The following is a 22,663-nucleotide window of genomic DNA, read 5'->3' as shown; positions in this document are numbered from 1 at the left end:
AGCCTCTAAATTCAGAAACCAAAAGGAAAGAACCCATAGACAAACCTAGGTTGTTTGTAACATAAAATATTTGTAACATCATAGATTCCTTATATTTTCACTGTATAGTTTTTTTTTTACCTGTATTACTCTTGAATTTTTAGGGGCAGTCATACATATGGTGGATAGGTGTGAGGAGGTAGGACAAGAATTTATGAAATTCCTGTATAATTTTTTAGAGGAATATACTTAACCAAGTACAGTTTTATTCTAAAATTTCTTCATGTTATAGAAAGATTTACCTATATATTTAAAATGACAGTCTCTTTGACTATAGCGTACCAAGAAAGGCAAAAGGAGAATGTGCTTGAGAAACCACAGTAAGCCAAGCAGAATATCAGACCCTTGGGATTTAATGGAAGAGTATTCTTGGTGCTTTCTTGTAGTAAACTGGAGTTCATAAAATCATGAACTATGTAAGGGAATTTAGACTTCTCACAGGGCAGAATTGCTATAATATATGTACTCTGTTTTGTCTCATCTTAATATTTATGACTTAATTTCATGAAATCAGTTTCACTTTTAAGTTTTAAGTTAATTTCGTATTTTTTTTCAGTGAATATCACCTCTGCCAGGCAATTAACCGGCTGTAGTCGCTTTGGTCATATTTTCCCTTCATCTGCTTACCAGCACATTAAGATGCATAAGAGAATTCTGGGGCACTTGTCATCTGTCTACTGTGTAGCATTTGACCGAAGCGGGAGAAGAATTTTTACAGTGAGTGTAAAATTTATAATATGGTAACATACATAGAATTACAACAATTGAAGCCAGACTGCATGGCATTGCATTGTGCTTTGTAAGCAGTTCACTTTTTTTGGATATATGGGTGCAGAAAAAGATGAGTGGAAATTGAAAAAATTTTCTCATTTTATATAAGTAAACGAGTGAACAAAAATGTTTACTATCTTCTTGGAAGTTTAATTTTAAAAAGTTAAATCTTCAGAAGACCTTATATTCTAGAAGTGGTTAATTTATGTGAAACAAGTGTACTCAATTTCATTTCATTCAATTTTAACAAACATTTATTAAATGTTTGTTAATGTGTCACTCAGTGTAATTGCTGCCAGTTTTGCCTAAATAATGATTTCATCACTTTTTTTGATTAGATAGTTGAACTACACCGTGATGAAGATTATAGCTATTTTTTATATCTTTTTTTTGGTTTTAGTACTGGTTATTTTTTAAGCTGAATTTTTATTAAGCAGATAATACTGTATGCTTTTGAGTACAAAATTGTAGTACACCAGTATTTCCAAAAGAAAGCTTAATCTCATTGCTTTAGTATTAACATAGAAGTGTGGGTAATAGCATAATTTTATTTTTATATTTGTATGCTACAACGAATGAAGTGGAAGTTATTCGGGAAGTTATTACACCTTAGAGTTTATTTTGGACTCTTCCATTAATGACTTAATGGCTCTAAATGCGTCACATAAGTATTTGGATGTTAGTGATCATGATGAGGATGATGAATGCTATATTTTAATAAATACATAATTGTTAAGTAACTTTTCTACCATAGTAGAGTAGAATTGCTTTTTACTGTTCACTCTTCTGAAATTCTCAAAAGGAAGTTTAATGTATTTTTACCAGAAATTATCATTAACGCGTAGCCTCATGTTTACTGAGAAATGCATGTAGACTTTAGGTTAAATTCTGAATAATTTGTGGAAAAAATATTTAAATAATTTATAAAAAAGGCTGTCAAGCCTAAAGAAAGAAATGATGGTAAAAATACTTAATGCCAAATCACTAAAAAGTGAGTTTAAAATATTTTGCATTGTCAGGATTGGTGGTAATTTTGAAAAGTTCTTCACAAATGCGATTGTCACTTTGGACAATGCTTTGTTATTGCTATCATTTGGACATCATTTATACTTGCCTACTGGATCCCTGTTATATGTAGAGAGGAGACTAGAAAGTAAAGGCTTGGAAGTAATTTAATAAAATCTTCTTTTTGGCTATTTTTTGGGTGGGGGTATTGTGAATTTCTGCTTCATTATAAACCTATTGTCCTTTTGTTACTGTAGGGTTCAGATGACTGTTTAGTAAAAATTTGGGCTACAGATGATGGACGCCTTCTTGCTACACTTCGTGGACACTCTGCTGAAATTTCTGACATGGCTGTTAACTATGAAAACACTCTTATTGCCGCAGGCAGCTGTGATAAGGTAGTAAGAGTATGGTGTCTTCGAACTTGTGCACCCGTTGCAGTCCTTCAGGGCCATTCAGCTTCTATTACTTCCATACAGGTAAGAAAAGTGATAAAATTTAGCTTGAACATATGTAAAAAAGGTGAGAATTCTCTGCATTTCATGTTACATTCTATAGATAATAGCCCAAAGAATAACAAGAGAAAAATCCTCTATTCTGGACTTTGCTCCTACCCTGCAGCAAGGTATTTTTTTAAGTTCGTTTTTCATATGATTATCTTTTTAAATAAATAACTAAAAAGATGATTTAAAAAGTTCTATAAATAGAGTGAGATATCTTATTTGTATTTGTTAAGAAGGGAGAAAACCTGTAAATGCCTTAAGAGCACACTCTTTCCTATTAGGATATAAATGGGTTCTACCATCAGAGAATACCGTAAACACCTCTATGCAAATAAACTAGACAATCTAGAAGAAATGGATAAATTCCTCGACACATACACCCTCCCAAGACTAAACCAGGAAGAACTTGAATCTCTGAATAGACCAATAACAGGCTCTGAAATTGAGGCAATAATTAATAGCTTACCAACCAAAAAAAGTCCAGGACCAGATGGATTCACAGCCGAATTCTACCAGAGGTGCAAGGAGGAGCTGGTACCATTCCTTCTGAAACTATTCCAATCAATAGAAAAAGAGGGAATCCTCCCTAACTCATTTTATGAGGCCAGCATCATCCTGATACCAAAGCCTGGCAGAGACATAACAAAAAAAGAGAATTTTAGACCAATATCCTTGATGAACATTGATGCAAAAATCCTCAATAAAATACTGGCAAACCGAATCCAGCAACACATCAAAAAGCTTCTCCACCATGATCAATTGGGCTTCATCCCTGGGATGCAAGGCTGGTTCAACATATGCAAATCAATAAACATAATCCCGCATATAAACAGAACCTAAGACAAGAACCATATGATTATCTCAATAGATGCAGAAAAGGCCTTTGACAAAATTCAACAGCCCTTCATGCTAAAAACTCTCAATAAATTAGGTATTCATGGGATGTATCTCAAAATAATAAGAGCTATCTGTGACAAACCCACAGCCAATATCACACTGAATGGGCAAAAACTGGAAGCATTCCCTTTGAAAACTGGCACAAGACAGGGATGCCCTCTCTCACCACTCCTGTTCAACATAGTGCTGGAAGTTCTGGCCAGGGCAATCAGGCAGGAGAAGGAAATAAAGGGTATTCAATTAGGAAAAGAGGAAGTCAAATTGTCCCTGTTTGCAGATGACATGATTGTATATTTAGAAAACTCCATTATCTCAGCCCAAAATCTCCTGAAGCTGATAAGCAACTTCAGCAAAGTCTCAGGATACAAAATCAATGTGCAAAAATCAAGCATTCCTATACACCAATAACAGACAAACAGAGAGCCAAATCATGAGTGAACTCCCATTCACGATTGCTTCAAAAAGAATAAAATACCTAGGAATCCAACTTACAAGGGACGTGAAGGACCTCTTCAAGGAGAACTGCAAACCACTGCTCAATGAAATAAAAGAGGATACAAAGAAATGGAAGAACATTCCATGCTCATGGGTAGGAAGAATCAGTATCGTGAAGATGGCCATACTGTCCAAGGTAATTTATAGATTCAATGCCATCCCCATCAAGCTACCAATAACTTTCTTCACACAATTGGAAAAAACTACTTTAAAGTTCATACAGAACCAAAAAAGAGCCCGCATTGCCAAGTCAGTCCTAAGCCAAAAGAACAAAGCTGGAGGCATCACGCTACCTGACTTCAAACTATACTACAAGGCTACAGTAACCAAAACAGCATGGTACTGGTACCAAAACAGAAATATAGACCAATGGAACAGAACAGAGCCCTCAGACGTAAGGCCACTTATCTACAAGCATCTGATCTTTGGCAAACCTGACAAAAACAAGCAATGGGGAAAGGATTCCCTATTTAATAAATGGTGCTGGGAAAACTGGCTAGCCATATGTAGAAAGCTGAAACTGGATCCCTTCCTTACACCTTATACAAAAATTAATTCAAGATGGATTAAAGACTTAAATGTTAGACCTGAAACCATAACAACCCTAGAAGAAAACCTAGGCAATACCATTCAGGACATAGGCATGGGCAAGGACTTCATGTCTAAAACACCAAAAGCAATGGCAACAAAAGCCAGAATTGACAAATGCGATCTAATTAAACTAAAGAGCTTCTGCACAGCAAAAGAAACCACCATCAGAGTGAACAGGCAACCTACAGAATGGGAGAAAGTTTTTGCAACCTGCTCATCTGACCAAGGGCTAATATCCAGAATCTACAATGAACTCAAACAAATTTACAAGAAAAAACAAACAACCCCATCAAAAAGTAGGTGAAGGATATGAAGAGACACTTCTCAAAAGAAGACATTTATGCAGCCAAGAGACACATGAGAAACTGCTCATCATCACTGGCCATCAGAGAAATGCATATCAAAACCACAATGAGATACCATCTCACACCAGTTATTATGGCAATCATTAAAAAGTCAGGAAACAACAGGTGCTGGAGAGGATATGGAGAAACAGGAACACTTTTACACTGTTGGTGGGACTGTAAACTAGTTCAACCATTGTGGAAGTCAGTGTGGTGATTCCTCAGGCATTTGGAACTAGAAATACCATTTGACCCAGCCATCCCATTACTGGGTATATACCCAAAGGATTATAAATCATGCTGCTCTAAAGACACATGCACACAGATGTTTATTGCAGTACTATTCACAATAGCAAAGACTTGGAACCAACCCAAATGTCCAACAATGATAGACTGGATTAAGAAAATGTGGCACATATACACCATGGAATACTATGCAGCCATACAAAGTGATGAGTTCATGTCCTTTGCAGGGACATGGATGAAGCTGGAAATCATCATTCTCTGCGAACTGTCGCAAGGACAAAAAACCGAACACTGCATGTTCTCACTCTTAGGTGGGAATTGAACAATGAGAACACATGGACACAGGAAGGGGAACATCACACACCAGGGCCTGTTGTGGGGTGGGGGAGGGGGGATGGATAGCAGTAGGAGATATACCTAATGTTAAATGATGAGTTAATGGGTGCAGCACACCAACATGGCACATGTGTACATATGTAACAAACCTGCATGTTGTGCACATGTACCCTAAAACTTAAAGTATAATTAAAAAAAAAAAAGAATATAAACAGGTTCTAACTTGAATATTGGCATACCTTGTATTAATATTTAATGCAAGATGTTTGCCAGTCAGATTTAGTATGTGTGTGTCTGTGTTTAGGTTAATGTGAGGGACATTTTTATTCTTAGTTTCAGTGATTTTTTTATTTCAATTTGATGTGTTTTGTTTTGTTGTCACCCATGCTGGAGTGCAGTGGTGGGATCTCGGCTCACTGTAGCCTCCACCTCCCAGGTTCAAGTGATCTTCCCACATCCACCTCCTGAGTAGCTGGTACTACCGGCATGCGCCACCACATCCGGCTATATTTTGTATTTTTTTTGTAGAGACAGGGATTCGACATGTTGCCTAGGCTGGTCTCAGAGTCCTGGACTCAAGTGCGATCCTCTGGCTTTGGCTTCCCAAATTGCTGGGATTACAGGCACGTGAGCCACTGCACTCAGCCTCAATTTGATTTTTAATGTGGAATACGTTGGCTTCTTTTAATAGTTGTCCACATAGCGGTTTTACCAGATGTTGGTAGTGAAAGTCATGGATAACTTAAAATATTTTTTATTTAATGAAACTAATGAAGCTGAGCTTTTGTCCTCTTTCTGTTGAGAGCAAAACAGAGAAATATTAAAATTTTTACATTTTGGAGAAAGAGACCACTTTTGGAGGAGATAATTATACCCATTTACTTTTGTTTATTCTTTAGGAAATAATAAGTATGCCATTTTTTGTGTTATTTAAATAATATATCATCTTTTTATGGGGAGCTAGCAAGAATTGGGTTCAGTGTGTGTTGAATTTGAAAAAAATTCATGTCAACATTTTGATTATTTGAAATTATTTCATGCATTTTGATTTGGGAGATTAGCAGTTACTTGTGATCTCACTATCATATCTGACTGATTATTTCTGGAATTTGGACATACTGTCATATGCCATTGAAAAAAGTCGTTTGATTATCGTAGTCCCCCTTATCTGCGGTTTGGCTTTCCAAGGTTTCAGTTACCCACCATCAGCCATGGTTTGAAAATAGGTGAATGCAGTGCAATGACATACTTTGGCAAAGAGACCACATTCATATAACTTTTATTATAGTATATTGTTATAATTTTATAACATTATTATTAGGTATTATTTGTTAATTTCCTACTGTGCCTAATTTATAAATTAAGCTTATAGGTATGTAGGCACAGGAAAAAACTTAGGGCTTGGTACTATTCAAGGTTTCAGGCATCCACTGGAGGTCTTGATATGTGTCCTCTGCAGATAAGGAGGGACTACTAAATAATGAAAAATATTTATGATACTGTTGTTTTTTTCATAGTTTCATTTGCTAGTTTATTTTCTCATTTCTTTTACATATTGTAGTGCCTTAGAGATATGTAGACCTCTCTATCATACTCTTTCTCTTAGTCATCTCATGGTTTTGAATTTAATCTGTAAACTGATGATTCTCAAACTTCCATCTCCATTTAGGATCTTTTAGCTCCATACTTGTTTATGCAACTATCTTCTTGGCATCATCACATGGATGTCTACTAGGTATTTCAAACTCATTATATTCATTATTGAACTATTTTTTCTTCCTTAGATCTTCTCCCCAAGCCTTTTCATCCAAACAAATGGCAATACCATGCTTTCAACTGCTCAGAGTAGATCATCCCTTTTATCTTTCTCTTATACTTTGTATCTAACTTGTCAGCAAATCATGTTGGTTCTACCATCAAACTGTATCTAGAATCTGGCAAATTCTCATGACCTCTATTATTGCTATCCTGTTTTAAGGCACTATCACCTGTGGTCTAGATTATTGAAATAGACTTCTAACCGATCTGCCTGCATCTTCCATTCCCTTTCCCCTGCCCCCAGTTTAGTCTCTCAGTTTAACAGACAAAGTTATTTTAAAATGGCAGTTAAATCGTGTCACTGGTGCTCAGGACCATCAGTAGCTTCCAATTTCAGAGTTAAAGCTGAAGTCTTCACAGTGACTCACAGTGCTCTGTATTCTCAGCCTCCTTGGCGCTCTTCAGTCTCATCTACTGCGTGTTTGTTTGCCTTTTTCACTCTGCTTACTGCTGGCCACTTGGCTTTTCTTGAACATTCTAGATACATGGCTGCCTTTGCTCTTAACTGTTTCCTGTCTCTGGAGTGATCTTCCCTGGATATTCACATAGTTTGTTTTCTCAGTTTCTGTGTGCTTTGTGCACATGTCACCTTCTCAGGGAGACCTTCTCTGACTACCTTATTGCTCTGATTAAAATTGTAAACCACTGCCCCCCCACCCCCTCCACTGTGTGCACAGCAACTCTGTATCTTCCCTTCTGTTTCATTTTTTTGTCTGTGGTAATAGTCATCTTTTGGTATTCTTTACATATTCTTTATTATTTGTGTATTGGCTGTGTTTATTAACATCAGTGATATATTATTCTCCCACGTTTTGTATTTTTTTAAACAAAATATAGTTAAAATGGTATGATGCTAATAGTGGTTACCACTGAATGGCAGAGTTACATGTTACTTTTTTTCTGTTTTTCCACGTTTCCTAAGTTTTGTACAATAGGTATGTATTAAACAGTCCGTAACATGATTTCTCATTTAAAACAATTCTATTAAACAATCCGTAACCTAATTTTATTAAACAATCCATAACACGATTTTTTTATTAAACAATCCGTAACATGATTTCTCATTTAAAACAATTCTATTAAGGCACATTAATGGGCCAGGTCCCCCTTTGTGATAGATGAAGCAATTTAAATGCAATGGAGATAAAGGTTTCAATATTTCTTCACTTTATAAAATTATACTATTTCATATTTGTCTAATTCCTGTAGATCTGAGATCAGCAAATATACAGGCCAGATAGTAAATATTTAGGCTTAGCATGTCATACAATCTCTGTCACAACTGCTCAGCTCTGTTTCCATAGTGCAAAAGCAGCCATAGACAGTATAAGGCGACTGTGTTCCAATAACACTATATTTACAGAAGCATGCAATAAGCTGAATTTGGTGTGTTGGCCATAATTTGTGGATTACTGCTGTAGATTTTAGAGTAAGCTTTTGTTGTTGTTGAGACAGTCTTTTTTTTTTTTTTTAATTATTTTTTTTTTATTGATCATTCTTGGGTGTTTCTCGCAGAGGGGGATTTGGCAGGGTCATAGGACAATAGTGGAGGGAAGGTCAGCAGATAAACAAGTGAACAAAGGTCTCTGGTTTTCCTAGGCAGAGGACCCTGCGGCCTTCGGCAGTGTTTGTGTCCCTGGGTACTTGAGATTAGGGAGTGGTGATGATTCTTAACCAGCATGCTGCCTTCAAGCATCTGTTTAACAAAGCACATCTTGCACCGCCCTTAATCCATTTAACCCTGAGTGGACACAGCACATGTTTCAGAGAGCACAGGGTTGGGGGTAAGGTCATAGATCAACAGGATCCCAAGGCAGAAGAATCTTAGTACAGAACAAAATGAAAAGTTTCTCATATCTACTTCTTTCTACACAGACACAGCAACCTTCCGATTTCTCAATCTTTTCCCCACCTTGCCCCCTTTTCTATTCCACAAAACCGCCATTGTCATCATGGCCCGTTCTCAATGAGCTGTTGGGTACACCTCCTAGACGGGGTGGTGGCCGGGCAGAGGGGCTCCTCACTTCCCAGTGGGGGCGGCCAGGCAGAGGCGCCCCTCACCTCCCGGACGGGGAGGCTGGCCGGGCGGGGGGCTGACCCCCCCCACCTCCCTCCTGACGGGGTGGCTGGCCGGGCGGGGGGCTGAGCCCCCCACCTCCCTCCCGGATGGGGTGGCTGGCCGGGCGGGGGTGCTGAGCCCCCCACCTCCCTCCCGGTCGGGGCGGCTGGCCGGGCGGGTGGCTGACCCCCCACCTCCCTCCCGGACGGGGTGGCTGGCCGGGCGGGGGGCTGACCCCCCCACCTCCCTCCCGGACGGGGTGGCTGGCCGGGCGGGGGGCTGACCCCCCCACCTCCCTCCCGGACGGGGCGGCTGGCTGGGCAGAGGGCCTCCTCACTTCCCAGTAGGAGTGCCCGGCAGAGGCGCCCCTCACCTCCCGGATGGGGCAGCTGGCCGGGCGGGGGGCTGACCCCCCCACCTCCCTCCCGGACGAGGCGGCTGGCTGGGCGGGGGGGCTGACTCCCCCCACCTCCCTCCCGGATGGGGCGGCTGGCCGGGTAGAGGGGCTCCTCACTTCCCAGTAGGGGCGGCCGGGCAGAGGCGCCCCTCACCTCCCGGACGGGGAGGCTGGCCGGGCGGGGGGCTGACCCCCCCACCTCCCTCCCGGATGGGGTGGCTGGCCGGGCGGGGGGCTGACCCCCCCACCTCCCTCCCGGACGGGGCGGCTGGCCGGGCGGGGGGCTGACCCCCTACCTCCCTCCCAGATGGGGCAGCTGGCCTGGCGGGGGCTGACCCCCACCTCCCTCCCAGACGGGGTGGCTGCCGGGCGGAGACGCTCCTCTCTTCCCAGACGGGGTGGCAGCCGGGCGGAGGGGCTCCTCACTTCTCAGACGGGGCGGCTGCGGGGCGGAGGGGCTCCTCACTTCTCAGACCGGGCGGTTGCCAGGCGGAGGGTCTCCTCACTTCTCAGACAGGGCGGCCGGGCAGAGACGCTCTTCACCTCCCAGATGGGGTCACGGCGGGGCAGAGGCGCTCCCCACATCTCAGACGATGGGCAGCGGGGCAGAGGCGCTCCCCACATCTCAGACGATGGGCGGCCGGGCAGAGACGCTCCTCACTTCCTAGATGGGATGGCGGCCGGGCAGAGACGCTCCTCACTTCCTAGATGGGATGGCGGCCGGGAAGAGGCGCTCCTCACTTCCTAGGTGGGATGGCGGCTGGGAAGAGGTGCTCCTCACTTCCCAGGTGGGATGGCGGCCGGGCAGAGACGCTCCTCACTTCCCAGACGGGGTGGCAGCCGGGCAGAGGCTGCAATCTCCACACTTTAGGGGACCAAGGCAGGCAGCTGGGAGGTGGAGGTTGTAGCGAGCCGAGATCACGCCACTGCACTCCAGCCTGGGCGCCATTGAGCACTGAGTTAACGAGACTCCGTCTGCAATCCCGGCACCTCGGGAGGCCGAGGCTGGCGGATCACTCGCGGTTAGGAGCTGGAGACCAGTCCGGCCAACACAGCGAAACCCCGTCTCCACCAAAAAAATTCGAAAACCAGTCAGGCATGGCGGTGCACGCCTGCAATCGCAGGCACTCGGCAGGCTGAGGCAGGAGAATCAGCGAGACAGTCGAATCAGCGAGACAGTCTTGCTGTGTAGCCCAGGCTGGAGTGCGGTGGTATGGTCTCAGCTAACTGCAACCTCTGCCTTCTGGCTTCAAGCAATTCTCATGCCTCAGCCTCCTGAGTAGCTGGGATTACAGGCATGTGCCACCATGCCCAGCTAATTTTTTTATTTTTAATAGAGACGGGGTTTTGCCATATCGGCCAGTCTGGTTTCAAACTCCCGACTTCAGGTGATCTGCCTGCCTCGGCCTCCCAGAGTGCTGAGATTACAGGTGTGAGCCACTGCGCCCAGCCAGATTAAGCTTTTTAATGCAAATTTCTTGATCTCAGAAATGAAAAACAGTTTACCCTTTGTATCCGTAGATTCTGCATCTGTGGCTTCAACCAGCTGAGGAACAAAAGTCATTTGAAAAAAATTAACATTCGTACTGAACATGTACAGATTTTTTTCTTGTCATTATCCCTTAAGTAATATAGTATAACAACAAATTACTACAGCATTTACATTGTATTAGGTATTATCAGTAATCTAGATATGATTTAAAGTATACAGGAGGATGTACATATGTTATCTGCAAATACCATACCATTTTATATCAGGGACTTGAGCATCTACTGATTTTAGTATCCATGGGAGGTCCTGGAAGCAATGTCTCAATGATACCAACGGAGGACTATATAGGCATGAGTCCTGGTTTCTTTACTGCACATCGGTTATTAATGAATAATATTAATGAGTAATTTTTGTTTGAATTCATCTCTGTTGTCTTTAGAAGTTCTGTGCTTCCAAAGAAGCTAAGTAAATTACTTCAAATTTCTATAATGATAATTTTCTTTCGATTTGCATTCAAAATGTATTCAAACCCTATATATCTTAATCCTTAGTCATCATCTCAATGGAAATGTTTAATGATCTTCATTTGGGATTTTAAAAACTCACTGACATGCCAGAAACTCTTGTCCAATTTTCAGCTTTTTCCTGTGTCCCAGACATCAGGAGCTCAGTTGTTCTTTTCCCTTTTCTGTGATTCTTTTCTGAGGATATGTAAAATACTGAGAGTAAGAGCCTGAGAAGCCCACATGATAAAGGCCTTGATCCTTCTGACATAGTAGTAGTCCTCTATATTGACAACTTAAGTTTTTTTTTTTAACTTGATCTCCATTTTCCCACAATGATATGATACGAATAACGATTTGAACTATTTTACATTATTTATGGAAACAAATGGCTTACATCTAAAAAAGACAAAATTATATACTTCAATTGAATGGAACTGGATTTTAAAGTGAAATAAATAATAAAACCAAATACTTGGATATTAACTTCCCAAGTGTTTTTAGATTTACTTCTAATCCTCTGCCCATCTGAACTATAAAAATTCCACAGTTGTTTCTATAAGTGTATATATAGCACATTTGTAAAGGTTTAAGTAGTAATGTGCTTGTGAGTTTATTCTCCACTGAAAGTGATTAAAAATCTTAAAGTGTAATGTTAAATAATTTAAAAGTAATTTTTTTATAACTAAAACATTTTACCCTAAGTTCAGTTACTTTTCCTATAGTTTTTTTGATATTTTAAATTTTTTATAAGGTATTTATTAATCTAGGAAAGTTAAATAGTCCCTTGAAACAAAAATTTTTAGCTGAATTTATTGAAATTATATTTGTTAAATGATTACAATTTGAAAATACTCCGTGTTTGATGTTAGGCTGAACATGAAAACTTTTTATTTGAATCAGAATTTTTTTTTTTTTTTTAAGTTTTGTCCATCAACTAAAGGCACAAACAGATACCTCACTTCTACTGGTGCTGATGGAACAATCTGTTTCTGGCAATGGCATGTAAAAACAATGAAGTTTAGGTAAGTTTAGAAATTTTGTGAAAAATTAAGCATGTTAATTTTTTATCTATTGCCTCGATTCTTAATAGTCCATGTATTTAAATATATATATTTACATATGTGTGTGTGTATTTGTGTATACATATCCATACCTACTTCAATAGGTTGTTAAGAGATTTTAGGATACTTTTTTTTTTTTTTTTTTTTTTTGAGACAGAGTCTCGCTCTGTTGCCCAGGCTGGAGTGCAGTGGCGTGATCTTGGCTCACTGCAAGCTCCGCCTTCCGGGTTCACGCCATTCTCCTGCCTCAGCCTCCCGAGCAGCTGGGACTACAGGCAGCCGCCACTATGCCTGGCTAATTTTTTGTATTTTTGGTAGAGACAGGGTTTCACCGTGTTAGCCAGGATGGTCTCGATCTCCTGACCTTGTCCTCCCCAAGTGCTGGGATTACAGGTGTGAGCCACTGTGCCCAGCCAAAATTTTTTTGATATTAATGTTGAAGAGACAATTTATATAGAAAATCTTGGTAGGATTTTATTTGTTTCATTTCTTACTTTGGTAAGAAGATTTCTCATAATGGTAGTAGTAAGTAATATGGTTAATAAAACTGTAGTAATAATACTGATATCATAAAGTATATTTGCAAGGTTAAATGCATTTTTAACCTAATTGATGAGAATAGTACTTATTGACCACGTTCCTTTTGTTTTTTCTATAATATTGATGCTAAATTGATCAGTATCCAGTAGTGCGCTAACATTCTGGCCCATTAGCTAAACATGATGAAACACAAAAACACCTTATTTTTATCTTTAGAGATCGCCCGGTGAAATTTACTGAGAGATCCAGACCTGGAGTCCAGATATCTTGTTCATCTTTCAGTTCTGGTATGTGTAAAACTGGAATGTTTTGAGCATCTAGAATATTTAACGATCCAGTTGTAAAAGTGATTTATGAAGAAAAAAGATACACATTTGAGTGTTAATTGAAGGATATCAAAAATCTGAACCATGTGTTATGATAGATAAACTCTTTTGGACTCTAAGTAATGTGTAAGGTTGATTTTTTTTTTCCTTATTCATAATTTAATACATTTTTATATAATGGTGATTTTGCTTGGTAAAAAACAGACCCCCTACTCTAAATACCCACTAACAAAAAAGTTTACTGCCCCGCAATCAACACAAAAATTCTGCCCAGAGTTTACAAAAAAACATGTACTGTTGCTCCATATTGAAAACACTTTTACAGCGCTTTCTCTACTGCTAAGAATCCTACATTAGTTAACCTTTTTTTTTTCCTTTTTTTGATTGTGGTGAAATATACAGAACTTAAAATTTTATCATTTTAGCCATTTTTAAGTGTACGGTATATTCACATTTGTCTGCATCTGTCACACCATCCATCTCTAGAACTTTTTCATCATCCCAAAAGCAGTTGACTTTTTACACTCAACCACTATAGCCACAGTAAAGAGAATTGTAGATAAGTTGTCTTATAAATAATTTTGGAACATTACATTTCTAAATAAAGAAATGCATTCCTCAGGATGTGTTCTTTAATGTTTATGATCATAGGCGGCCTGTATTCAGTGTATACTTTGTAGATTTTGTTGGATTAATGATACAGTTTTACATTTTCTCTAAATCGCTAGTATGTCTCTAATAATTAGAAGACAACCTTGTGTTTCTTTAAGCCTTTTTACTAATGCAAGGTAGCATACAACTAAGGAAGTAATGAGAGGATTTTTAAGGTTCCTTGGTACTATGTTTTGTTTTGTTTTTTAATCTTCTAGGTGGTATGTTCATTACAACTGGTAGTACTGACCATGTGATTAGAATATATTATTTGGGTTCTGAGGTTCCTGAGAAAATTGCTGAATTAGAGTCACATACGGTAAGAGAAAATCAGAAATGGTTGCTTTATTTTTGAACATCCTTGGAAAGCTTATTTCATTTCTTTTCTGATCTGTACCATAGTAACATATACAAATCACAAATTTTGGCTTACACTTTACTCTTGTCATTACTACTATACATACTATACTTGTAAAAGTATGGGTTAATTATTCTAAAAGAAGATTACCTATAGATTGTCAGATGATTCCATTGGAAAATAATTAAATAAATGATGTGGGAAACAGGAAATGATTGATTTATTTTCAAACATTAATAAAATTATGTGTAAAATTTAATGCAACTACTATTAAATTAACTATTTTAAGGTTTTCTCTTATATTAGTGTGCTGTCTTATTATGGAGGACATAATAAACTAATATCTATTCAGAACTATTTGTCTCTTGAGATATGGTTTGTGAGGTTTCCCTATGTCTGGTTTGTTTCCTGTTACTGCCAATAGGTATTCCTCAATAGTTAGTACATTGTTTTGGGCTTCATTGAAATTAAAAAAAAAAAAAAACTACTTCATGATGTTTTTGCCTATGAATTTGAGAGAAAGAGCACTTAATTCATTTTACAAATAAGTCCATTTTAACCAAAAATCTGTTTCATGTCTTAGGATAAAGTTGTTGCTGTTCAGTTCTGTAACAATGGAGACAGGTAATTATGTAATACATATTTGTGTAAACAGATGTTTGATATATTTTACTACCATTCCCTCAGATGCAGCTACTTCTATGATAGATACCTTATTTCTGTCCAGTTATTTAGGTTCAAAGCCCTTGTTTGTCTTTGATGACATCCTTAGCCATCACTTCCACAATCTCATCCAAGTAGTAACCATAGCCTATCAGGTCTTCCTTTCTGAGTGCTTTCTTCTTTGTTTATTTTGCTCTATTTCTGTTAGCACCCACGTTAGTCAAGTGTTCCATTATTTGACCTGTCCATCTCTGCCAGTGTAACATTGTTCTTTTTTTTTTTTTTTTTTTCTGAGGCGGAGTCTTGCTCTGTTGCCGAGGCTGGAGTGCAGTGGTGCGATCTTGGCTCACTGCAACCTCCATCTCCTGGGTTCAAGCGATTCTCCTGCCTCAGCCTCCTGAATAGCTGGGATTACAGGTGCATGCCACCACACCTGGCTAAGTTTTTGTATTTTTAGTAGAGATGGGGTTTCACCAGGATGGTCTTGATCTCCTGACCTTGTCATCTGCCCGCCTTGGCCTCCCAAAGTGCTGGGATTACAGGCGTGAGCCACCATGCCCAGCCAACATTGTTCTTTATAGAAATCTTTAGTGTTTCCTCTTCTCTGTCTATGGAATATAATTCAAATGTCTTAGCCTGGCATTCACAGCTTTTTACCACATGACTTAGAGCTACATTCTTTGCTACTATTCTCTATATGAATCCTTAGATCCAGCCTAATTGATGTACCCTGCTTCTGTTCACATCTCATCCATTCCTTTGCTTATACTTTTCCTCACATCATTTCTACCAAGAAATGCCACTTCCTACCTTCCCCTAACCTCTTTCTCTCTCTCTCCTACTTTCTTTCCCTTTACTCTCTTCTCCCTGTCCTTTCTTTTTTTCCCCCTCTTCTTAACTAGGTCTTATCTTCCTTTTACGGTTCATGCCCTACCTGAAACCTTTCCTGAATGTTCCAGCTTTTAGTTGTCTTGACTTTCTCTGAATATCTGCATCACTCATTACTCCTGTATCCCTAAAGTCAGAAATTATATGCAGATATCCTTGCACTCTCTAAAACGTCTAATCCCAAAAAGATGGTGGCCAAAAAGGCTCTAGCCTAAAAGTTTACCTAGCATAATAGATTTAAAATTTTAAGCACCTAGCATAAATTTGTTTCAAATACAGGTTATTTCCTATCCAAAATGCTTGGTACCGGAAGTGGATATTTTTACAGATTTTGGAATATTTGCATATGTATACTGAGATATGCTGGGAGATGGAACCCAAGTCTAAACACAGTTCATTTATGTTTCGTATATACCTTATACACGTAGCCTGAAAGTAATTTTATACAATATTTTAAATAATTTTGTGCATGAAACAAAGTTTTGACTATTGGTGACCCATCACAAGAGGCCAGGTGTGGAATTTTTGACTTGTGGCGTCATGTTGACACTCAAACACTTTCAGATTTTAGAATTTTGGATTCAGCTAGCTCAACTTGTATGTCTATAAGGACTTTTTTTTTTTTTTTTTTGAGACAGAGTCTCGCTCTGTCACCCAGGCTGGAGTGCAGTGGTGTGATCTCGGCTCACTGCAAGCTCCGCCTCCCGGGTTCACGCCATTCTCCTGCCTCAGCCTCCCAAGTAGCTGGGACTACAGGCCCCTGCCACCACGCCTGGCTAATTTTTTTGTATTTTTAGTAGAGACGGGGTTTCACCGTGTTAGCCAGGATGGTCTCAATCTCCTGACCTTGTGATCTGCCCGCCTCGGCCTCCCAAAGTGCTAGGATTACAGGCGTGAGCCACCGCGCCTGGCCTATAAGGACTTTATAGGATGATCATGTTTTGTTTTTAAATAATTTTTTGACAGCAAATAATTACAGTGATGGAGTTGTTCATTTTTGTCCAATTTGAGAGTAAATAATGATGGTCTACAAACAGTGATGTCTGTATTAGGAATGAAAAAACCACCAAATAAATTTTAAGGTTAACTTGACTGCATTATACTGAGTTAGATGCTTGAACATTAGTATAGCTACTGTTCTTTCATGATGGAAGAACCTAAATTTTTAACTCCCTGTCTTTTTCCATTAAGGAGAAAATACATTATTGTGGTCTTAATTATTCATGTGGCCAATAAACACATGAGGAGATGTCCAACTTTACTAATAATCAAAGAAATATTAATTAAAATAACAGTCACTTTTTTTTCTTTCAGAATGACAAGATAATGAAAAATGATAATCCCAATATTGCCAAGGGTTTTGGGAAAATGGACACTTCTACAACTTGTGATGAGATTGTAAATTATTAAAAAAACTTTTCAGGGAAACAATTTGGCAGTATGTATCAAAAGCTTTAAAAATACACCTACTCTGACTCAGCAAAGATATGTATGAGGTTGTACAAAGATTATATAGAGATGTTCATCACAGCATTATTTATAATGGTGAAGATTGGAAACAACAGTTGATCATTAAGGGATTAATTAAAAAAATTTTGGTACATTCATATAGTTGAACACTTATTAAAAGTGATAGTAGTTTTGTACTTGTAAACATAGAAATAGATCTAAAAAATACAGTTAAGCTAGGGAAAAACATGTAGTTCAATTCAATTTTTTGTAGTAGAAAATATTGAAGTGTGTATGTCTGTATTTTATAAATTCTGAAAATAGAAACTGAAGTGTTAACAGTGACAGAAGTATGGGTGAATATGTATTCTTTTTAAATGACATCTTTATTGAGATATAATTTACATAACATAAAATTCATTGGTTTTTAGTATATTCATAGGGTTGTGCAACCATCACCACAGTCAATTTTAGAACATTTTCATTGGCCCTGAAAGAAAGCTCATACCCTTTAACTGTCAACCTCCAATACTCCTATCCCTTCACTCCCAGCTCTTGGTAACCATTAATCTACTTTTTGTCTTTATAGGTTTGCCTATTCAAGATTCATCTGTGTTAACTGTGTCTGTCTGTCTGTCTTTCTTTCTTTCTTTCTTTCTTTCTTTCTTTCTTTCTTTCTTTCTTTTGCTAAATAATATTTCATTGTATGAATATGCTACATTTTGTTTATCCATTTATCCCATTGATGGACATTTGGGTTGTTTCCACTTTTTGACTTATTATGAATAATGCTGCCATGAATATTCATGTACACATTTTTATGTGGACTTATGTTTTCATTACTCTTGGATATATACCCAGGAGTAGAATTTCTGGGTCATATGATAACTCTATGTTATTTTGAAGAACTGCCAAGCTGTTTTCCAAAGTGACTGTACCATTTTACATTCCCCTCAGTAGTATGTGAGGGCTAATGTGTTACTTATATTATCAAAAAAAAGTGATTTACATTTTTGAGAAAATTAATAAAGTTATTTTAACTCTTTCTAGTTTAAGATTTGTTAGTGGAAGTCGAGATGGAACGGCAAGAATTTGGCAGTATCAGCAACAAGAATGGAAGAGTATAGTGCTAGACATGGCTACTAAAATGACTGGGTAAGAATATATGTTAGATGTTTATGTGGTTCTCATGATATATTTTACACTGAGTTTAATAATGAATATAAAATATCTTTTTACATTAATAAATAGTTTGAAGTTAATTGTAGACATGAAGTTTGCATCTGTACAGCCTCTAAGCAAATCTTCGTTACTGTTGATTGACAGAGTGGATGACAGGAACATTGCTGATTCATTTGATATTCTGGTCTTTTGTGACTCAAAGATCTCTGTGTTCTGCTGATGCCTACAGAGCCATTCTCTGCCTTAGTTTTTTATAGGTCATTAAAAAATATATCCATTTTACTTTCTACCTTGAGAGTTGTCCCTATTAAATGTCATCATATGTTTAACTTTTTCTCTAATTTTCTAAGGACACTTTTATAATATTTTTCCTACTCAGTAATAAATATCCACTTAATCAGCATTCAGTTTTGTCATCTTCACTGTTGATTGGAAGATACATAATTACCTCTTTGGGACACTACAGCTTCTTTAGGGTATGGTCCTGAAATCAACTATCTTTCCATTAGTTGCAATATAGAAATGACTTTTTCATCATAGTCGCCTATTGATAATGTCATATTTAATTACATAAAAATGGTACTAAATCTGCTTTTTTTATAAGACCTATGGGTTTTTAAAAACATTCATATTTAAGATAATAAATTGGCCATTATGTTTTCATATTTTCTGACTACCAATATAAGTATGAATTTTATTTTTCAAGGTATTTATAGATTTCTTAGTAGTTTTTGGTTCTCAAGGAACTATTTACCAAATTTTTGTCATTTTAGGGTCTTTTTTTCTCCCTGAAATAAGCTAATGGGTATTGCCCTATGCAGATATATTTATTTTTTTCTTTCATGAATACTTAACGGTATAGTTTAGGATTTTTAAATCTAAACAGTTGTATACTCCTGGAGAAATTTTGTCATAATTTGCTATTGAACATGCACCTTTGTCAAAAATTTATAAGATATGAATACTGCAAATTGTTTTGTTTAGCAATAATTTGCCATCTGGAGAAGACAAGATCACTAAACTTAAGGTGACTATGGTGGCCTGGGATCGCTATGATACCACAGTTATTACTGCAGTGAACAATTTTCTTTTGAAAGTGTGGAATTCTATCACAGGACAGCTTCTTCATACATTATCTGTAAGTATTTTATTTTTAGAGTAATTAAAATGGTCAAAAAGCACATTATTTTAAGACACAGGAAATTTAAGTTCCAGGTTCCTTTCTATGATATACTATACTAGTCCTTGGAAAAATGATTTTCTGAGAGGGCTCTGTTGACATATCTGTAAAATAGGGATGACACGCGCTATACCTGCTAAAAGCAAGTATGAAATCTTTTCAAGATCTTTTCTAAGTCTGGTAGTTACTCATCTACTATGTTATTGTATACAATGAGGACATATAAGTTATTTTGTTTTTAGCAGGGGTTGGCATTTTTTCATTGTTACCGTTATAGGGGTAGAGCGTACCTTATTTCAGCAAGGGTATCCTACATAGTCTACCTTTAGTGATTAGTTTATGCAAGGAATAGGGGTAAGAGGAAGAAGTAGGAAAAGAAAGGTCTTTTTTCCTCTTTCAGAAAGTGTATCTGTCATTGTAAGAGGCTGTAGTATTTGTTATGTAAAAAGTTGAAAGGATTAATAGCAGAAATCACATGGGTAGTGTTGATGTTTTTCAGTTTATCATAATACTGGTTGACTTCAAATTAAGCTTAATTTAAAAACCTTATTTTTTGTCTGTTTCAACTATCAATTCATAAGCATTTTAAGGAGAGAATGCCAAATGGTTGCCATGTGATTACACGATAGTAAGTGATAAGAATAGAAACCAATTCTTCTGACTCAACTCAGTTGTCTTTATACTATATCATGGTGTTTATGTATCAGAGGGATGTAAAGTTCTTCTATTTTGCAAATGCTGTTTGAGTATCAGCTATGTGCCAGAAGTGGCTTAGGTGTTAGATATAAATGGTAAATTAGACAGAGTCCTGTCATGCTAGAGTTTATAGCCTATTATGAGAAATACCTTTAATCAGATAAGTGCTAAGAAAGAAAAATGCAAGATAGAATGCAAACTTCTAACAGGGTAACCAAATTTGATATGGGAGGCTCAGAGAAAACTTCCTGAGGAAGTGTAGTTTGGGTTAAGTTTTGAAAGATAAGTAGGAATTACCCAATCTCAACTTAAGTGTCAACTCCTTGATTAGGCCTTCCCTGATCAAACAATCCAAGGTAGCCTCCTAGTCTTTGTCTTATTATGTCACCTTGCTTTACTTTTATTAGGTTTATCACTATCTGATATTTTATTGTTATGTTTTCTTGTTTATTCCCTGCCTCTACATGGTAGGGAATCAATAAATATTTGATAAATCAAATATGTGAGGAGGCTGGGGCATGTTTCTAGAAAGAGGGAACGGCATGTGCAAAGGTCCTGAGGTGGATAGGAGCTGAAAGAAAGCCAATTTAGCTATATCACAGAGAGCAGAAACAGAGTCTCCCCAGATACAATTGGAAAAGTGGACAGGGGCCAGACTAGGATTTTGTAGGCTCTATTGTAACACCGATAGGAAATCATTAAAGGGTTTAAAGCAAAGGAATGACATGAGAGTTTTGCTTTTGAAAAATACCTTTTAATTCTGGTCACAGAAGAGGGAATAGATTGGAATGGGCTAAGAGTGACTGCAGATAGATTATAGGAGTCTGATAGTAGCCAGAATGAGCCAGGATGATAATTTAGATTTGTGTGGTGGTGGTGGAAATAAAAGTGTGCTTACTAAATACAAATATGGCAGATGATAAATTTTAAGATATTACTGATTCTGACTAGATCTTGTTCCCCATGATCTAGTAACTATGTACTCTCCTAAGGCATGTGACCCAAAAAAAATGAAAATCCCCAGCTTCAAAGTTTTTTTTTTTTTCCCTAATGTACATTGAAGTAGTCATGTCATTATCATTAGAGTTTAACAAACTAACTTTATGTTTTGCTGGTTAGGAACCTGAGAAAATATTGGCTATATCAGGTTGATTCTTTTAGCAAGGGATTTTGTTATAACAAAGAAATAACTTTTTCTGTAGTCACTGGGAAGAATTTTGGTAAACTTTGAGTTGTGATGGTACTTATCATAAGGGGATTTTTCCTACTAATCTTAACACTACATTTTGAGCCAGTCTAAAGTTATATTTTCTTTCAGCAAGGTGTATTTTTGTCCATAATCGTAATATGGCAGGATACTCTATTCTATTTTTTTGATAGCATGATTTGGGATAAAATGCACTTTTGAGATTTGCAGGATATGATCATTTTTTTTAGACGCTCCTGATGTATAATGTGATGGTGTGTTCCTAAGATAAGTGCAGCTTCAGGATGTTCTCTATGCTTTTCTAAGGCTTGGAGCCTGTTCTTAATCATATACTCTCTAGTCAGGAGTTAAGTCCAAAGAAAATCAACAGTGATCTTAAAGCAGATGTTTGTAAACTTTTCCTTTATGAGGCATATAGACATATAACATATGTAAACATGTTATATGTTATATAAACATATAACATATGTAAACATGTTATATGTTTATATAAACATATAGCATATGTAAACATGTTATATGTTATATAAACATATAGCATGTAAACATGTTATGTTATATAAACATATAGCATATGTAAACATGTTATATATTATATAAACATATAACATAAAGCATTGGTTTTCAAACTTAATTTCTTTTTAGCAGGAAATGTGTTTTCCAGATAACATCTTAAATGGAACTCCCAAATGTAAAGTAGATATAGAGCAGAGCCACTGTGCTTTATCCTTTGAATGTATCATGGGACCTACTAAAATACAGTTTGAATATCAGTAATAGAGAATAGAGTGCTGGATTGTATTTATCACTGTGTCAGAATTGGGTGTTATTGAGATTCTGTTTGTCATATATTCTGTGGCCTTTTAAATAGCCCAGTCCTAAATTCCGCTTCAGAGGCCTGGTTAATGAGCTGTAACTGTTTAGACTGTCTTTATTTTAAAAACATTTCTGGGTCTTCTGTTT

General features: G+C 37.7%; 1 protein-coding gene across 1 annotated transcript in view; it reads left to right on the top strand.

Moving 5' to 3' along the window:
- The window catches only part of BRWD3 (bromodomain and WD repeat domain containing 3), a 140,310-nt gene that overhangs the window by 63,378 nt on the left and 54,269 nt on the right, over positions 1–22,663 (top strand). The window contains exons 7-14 of the mRNA XM_019019638.4: positions 596–756; positions 2,073–2,294; positions 12,421–12,521; positions 13,317–13,387; positions 14,296–14,396; positions 15,019–15,059; positions 18,486–18,590; positions 19,602–19,755. Of these exons, the coding sequence (XP_018875183.1) occupies positions 596–756; positions 2,073–2,294; positions 12,421–12,521; positions 13,317–13,387; positions 14,296–14,396; positions 15,019–15,059; positions 18,486–18,590; positions 19,602–19,755 (956 nt within the window). The remainder of the gene's footprint in view (positions 1–595; positions 757–2,072; positions 2,295–12,420; positions 12,522–13,316; positions 13,388–14,295; positions 14,397–15,018; positions 15,060–18,485; positions 18,591–19,601; positions 19,756–22,663) is intronic.

Source organism: Gorilla gorilla, chromosome X (genome assembly GCF_029281585.2).
Source record: "Gorilla gorilla gorilla isolate KB3781 chromosome X, NHGRI_mGorGor1-v2.1_pri, whole genome shotgun sequence".
Taxonomy (NCBI): Eukaryota; Metazoa; Chordata; class Mammalia; order Primates; family Hominidae; genus Gorilla; species Gorilla gorilla.
This window is presented reverse-complemented; position numbering and strand designations above follow the sequence as displayed.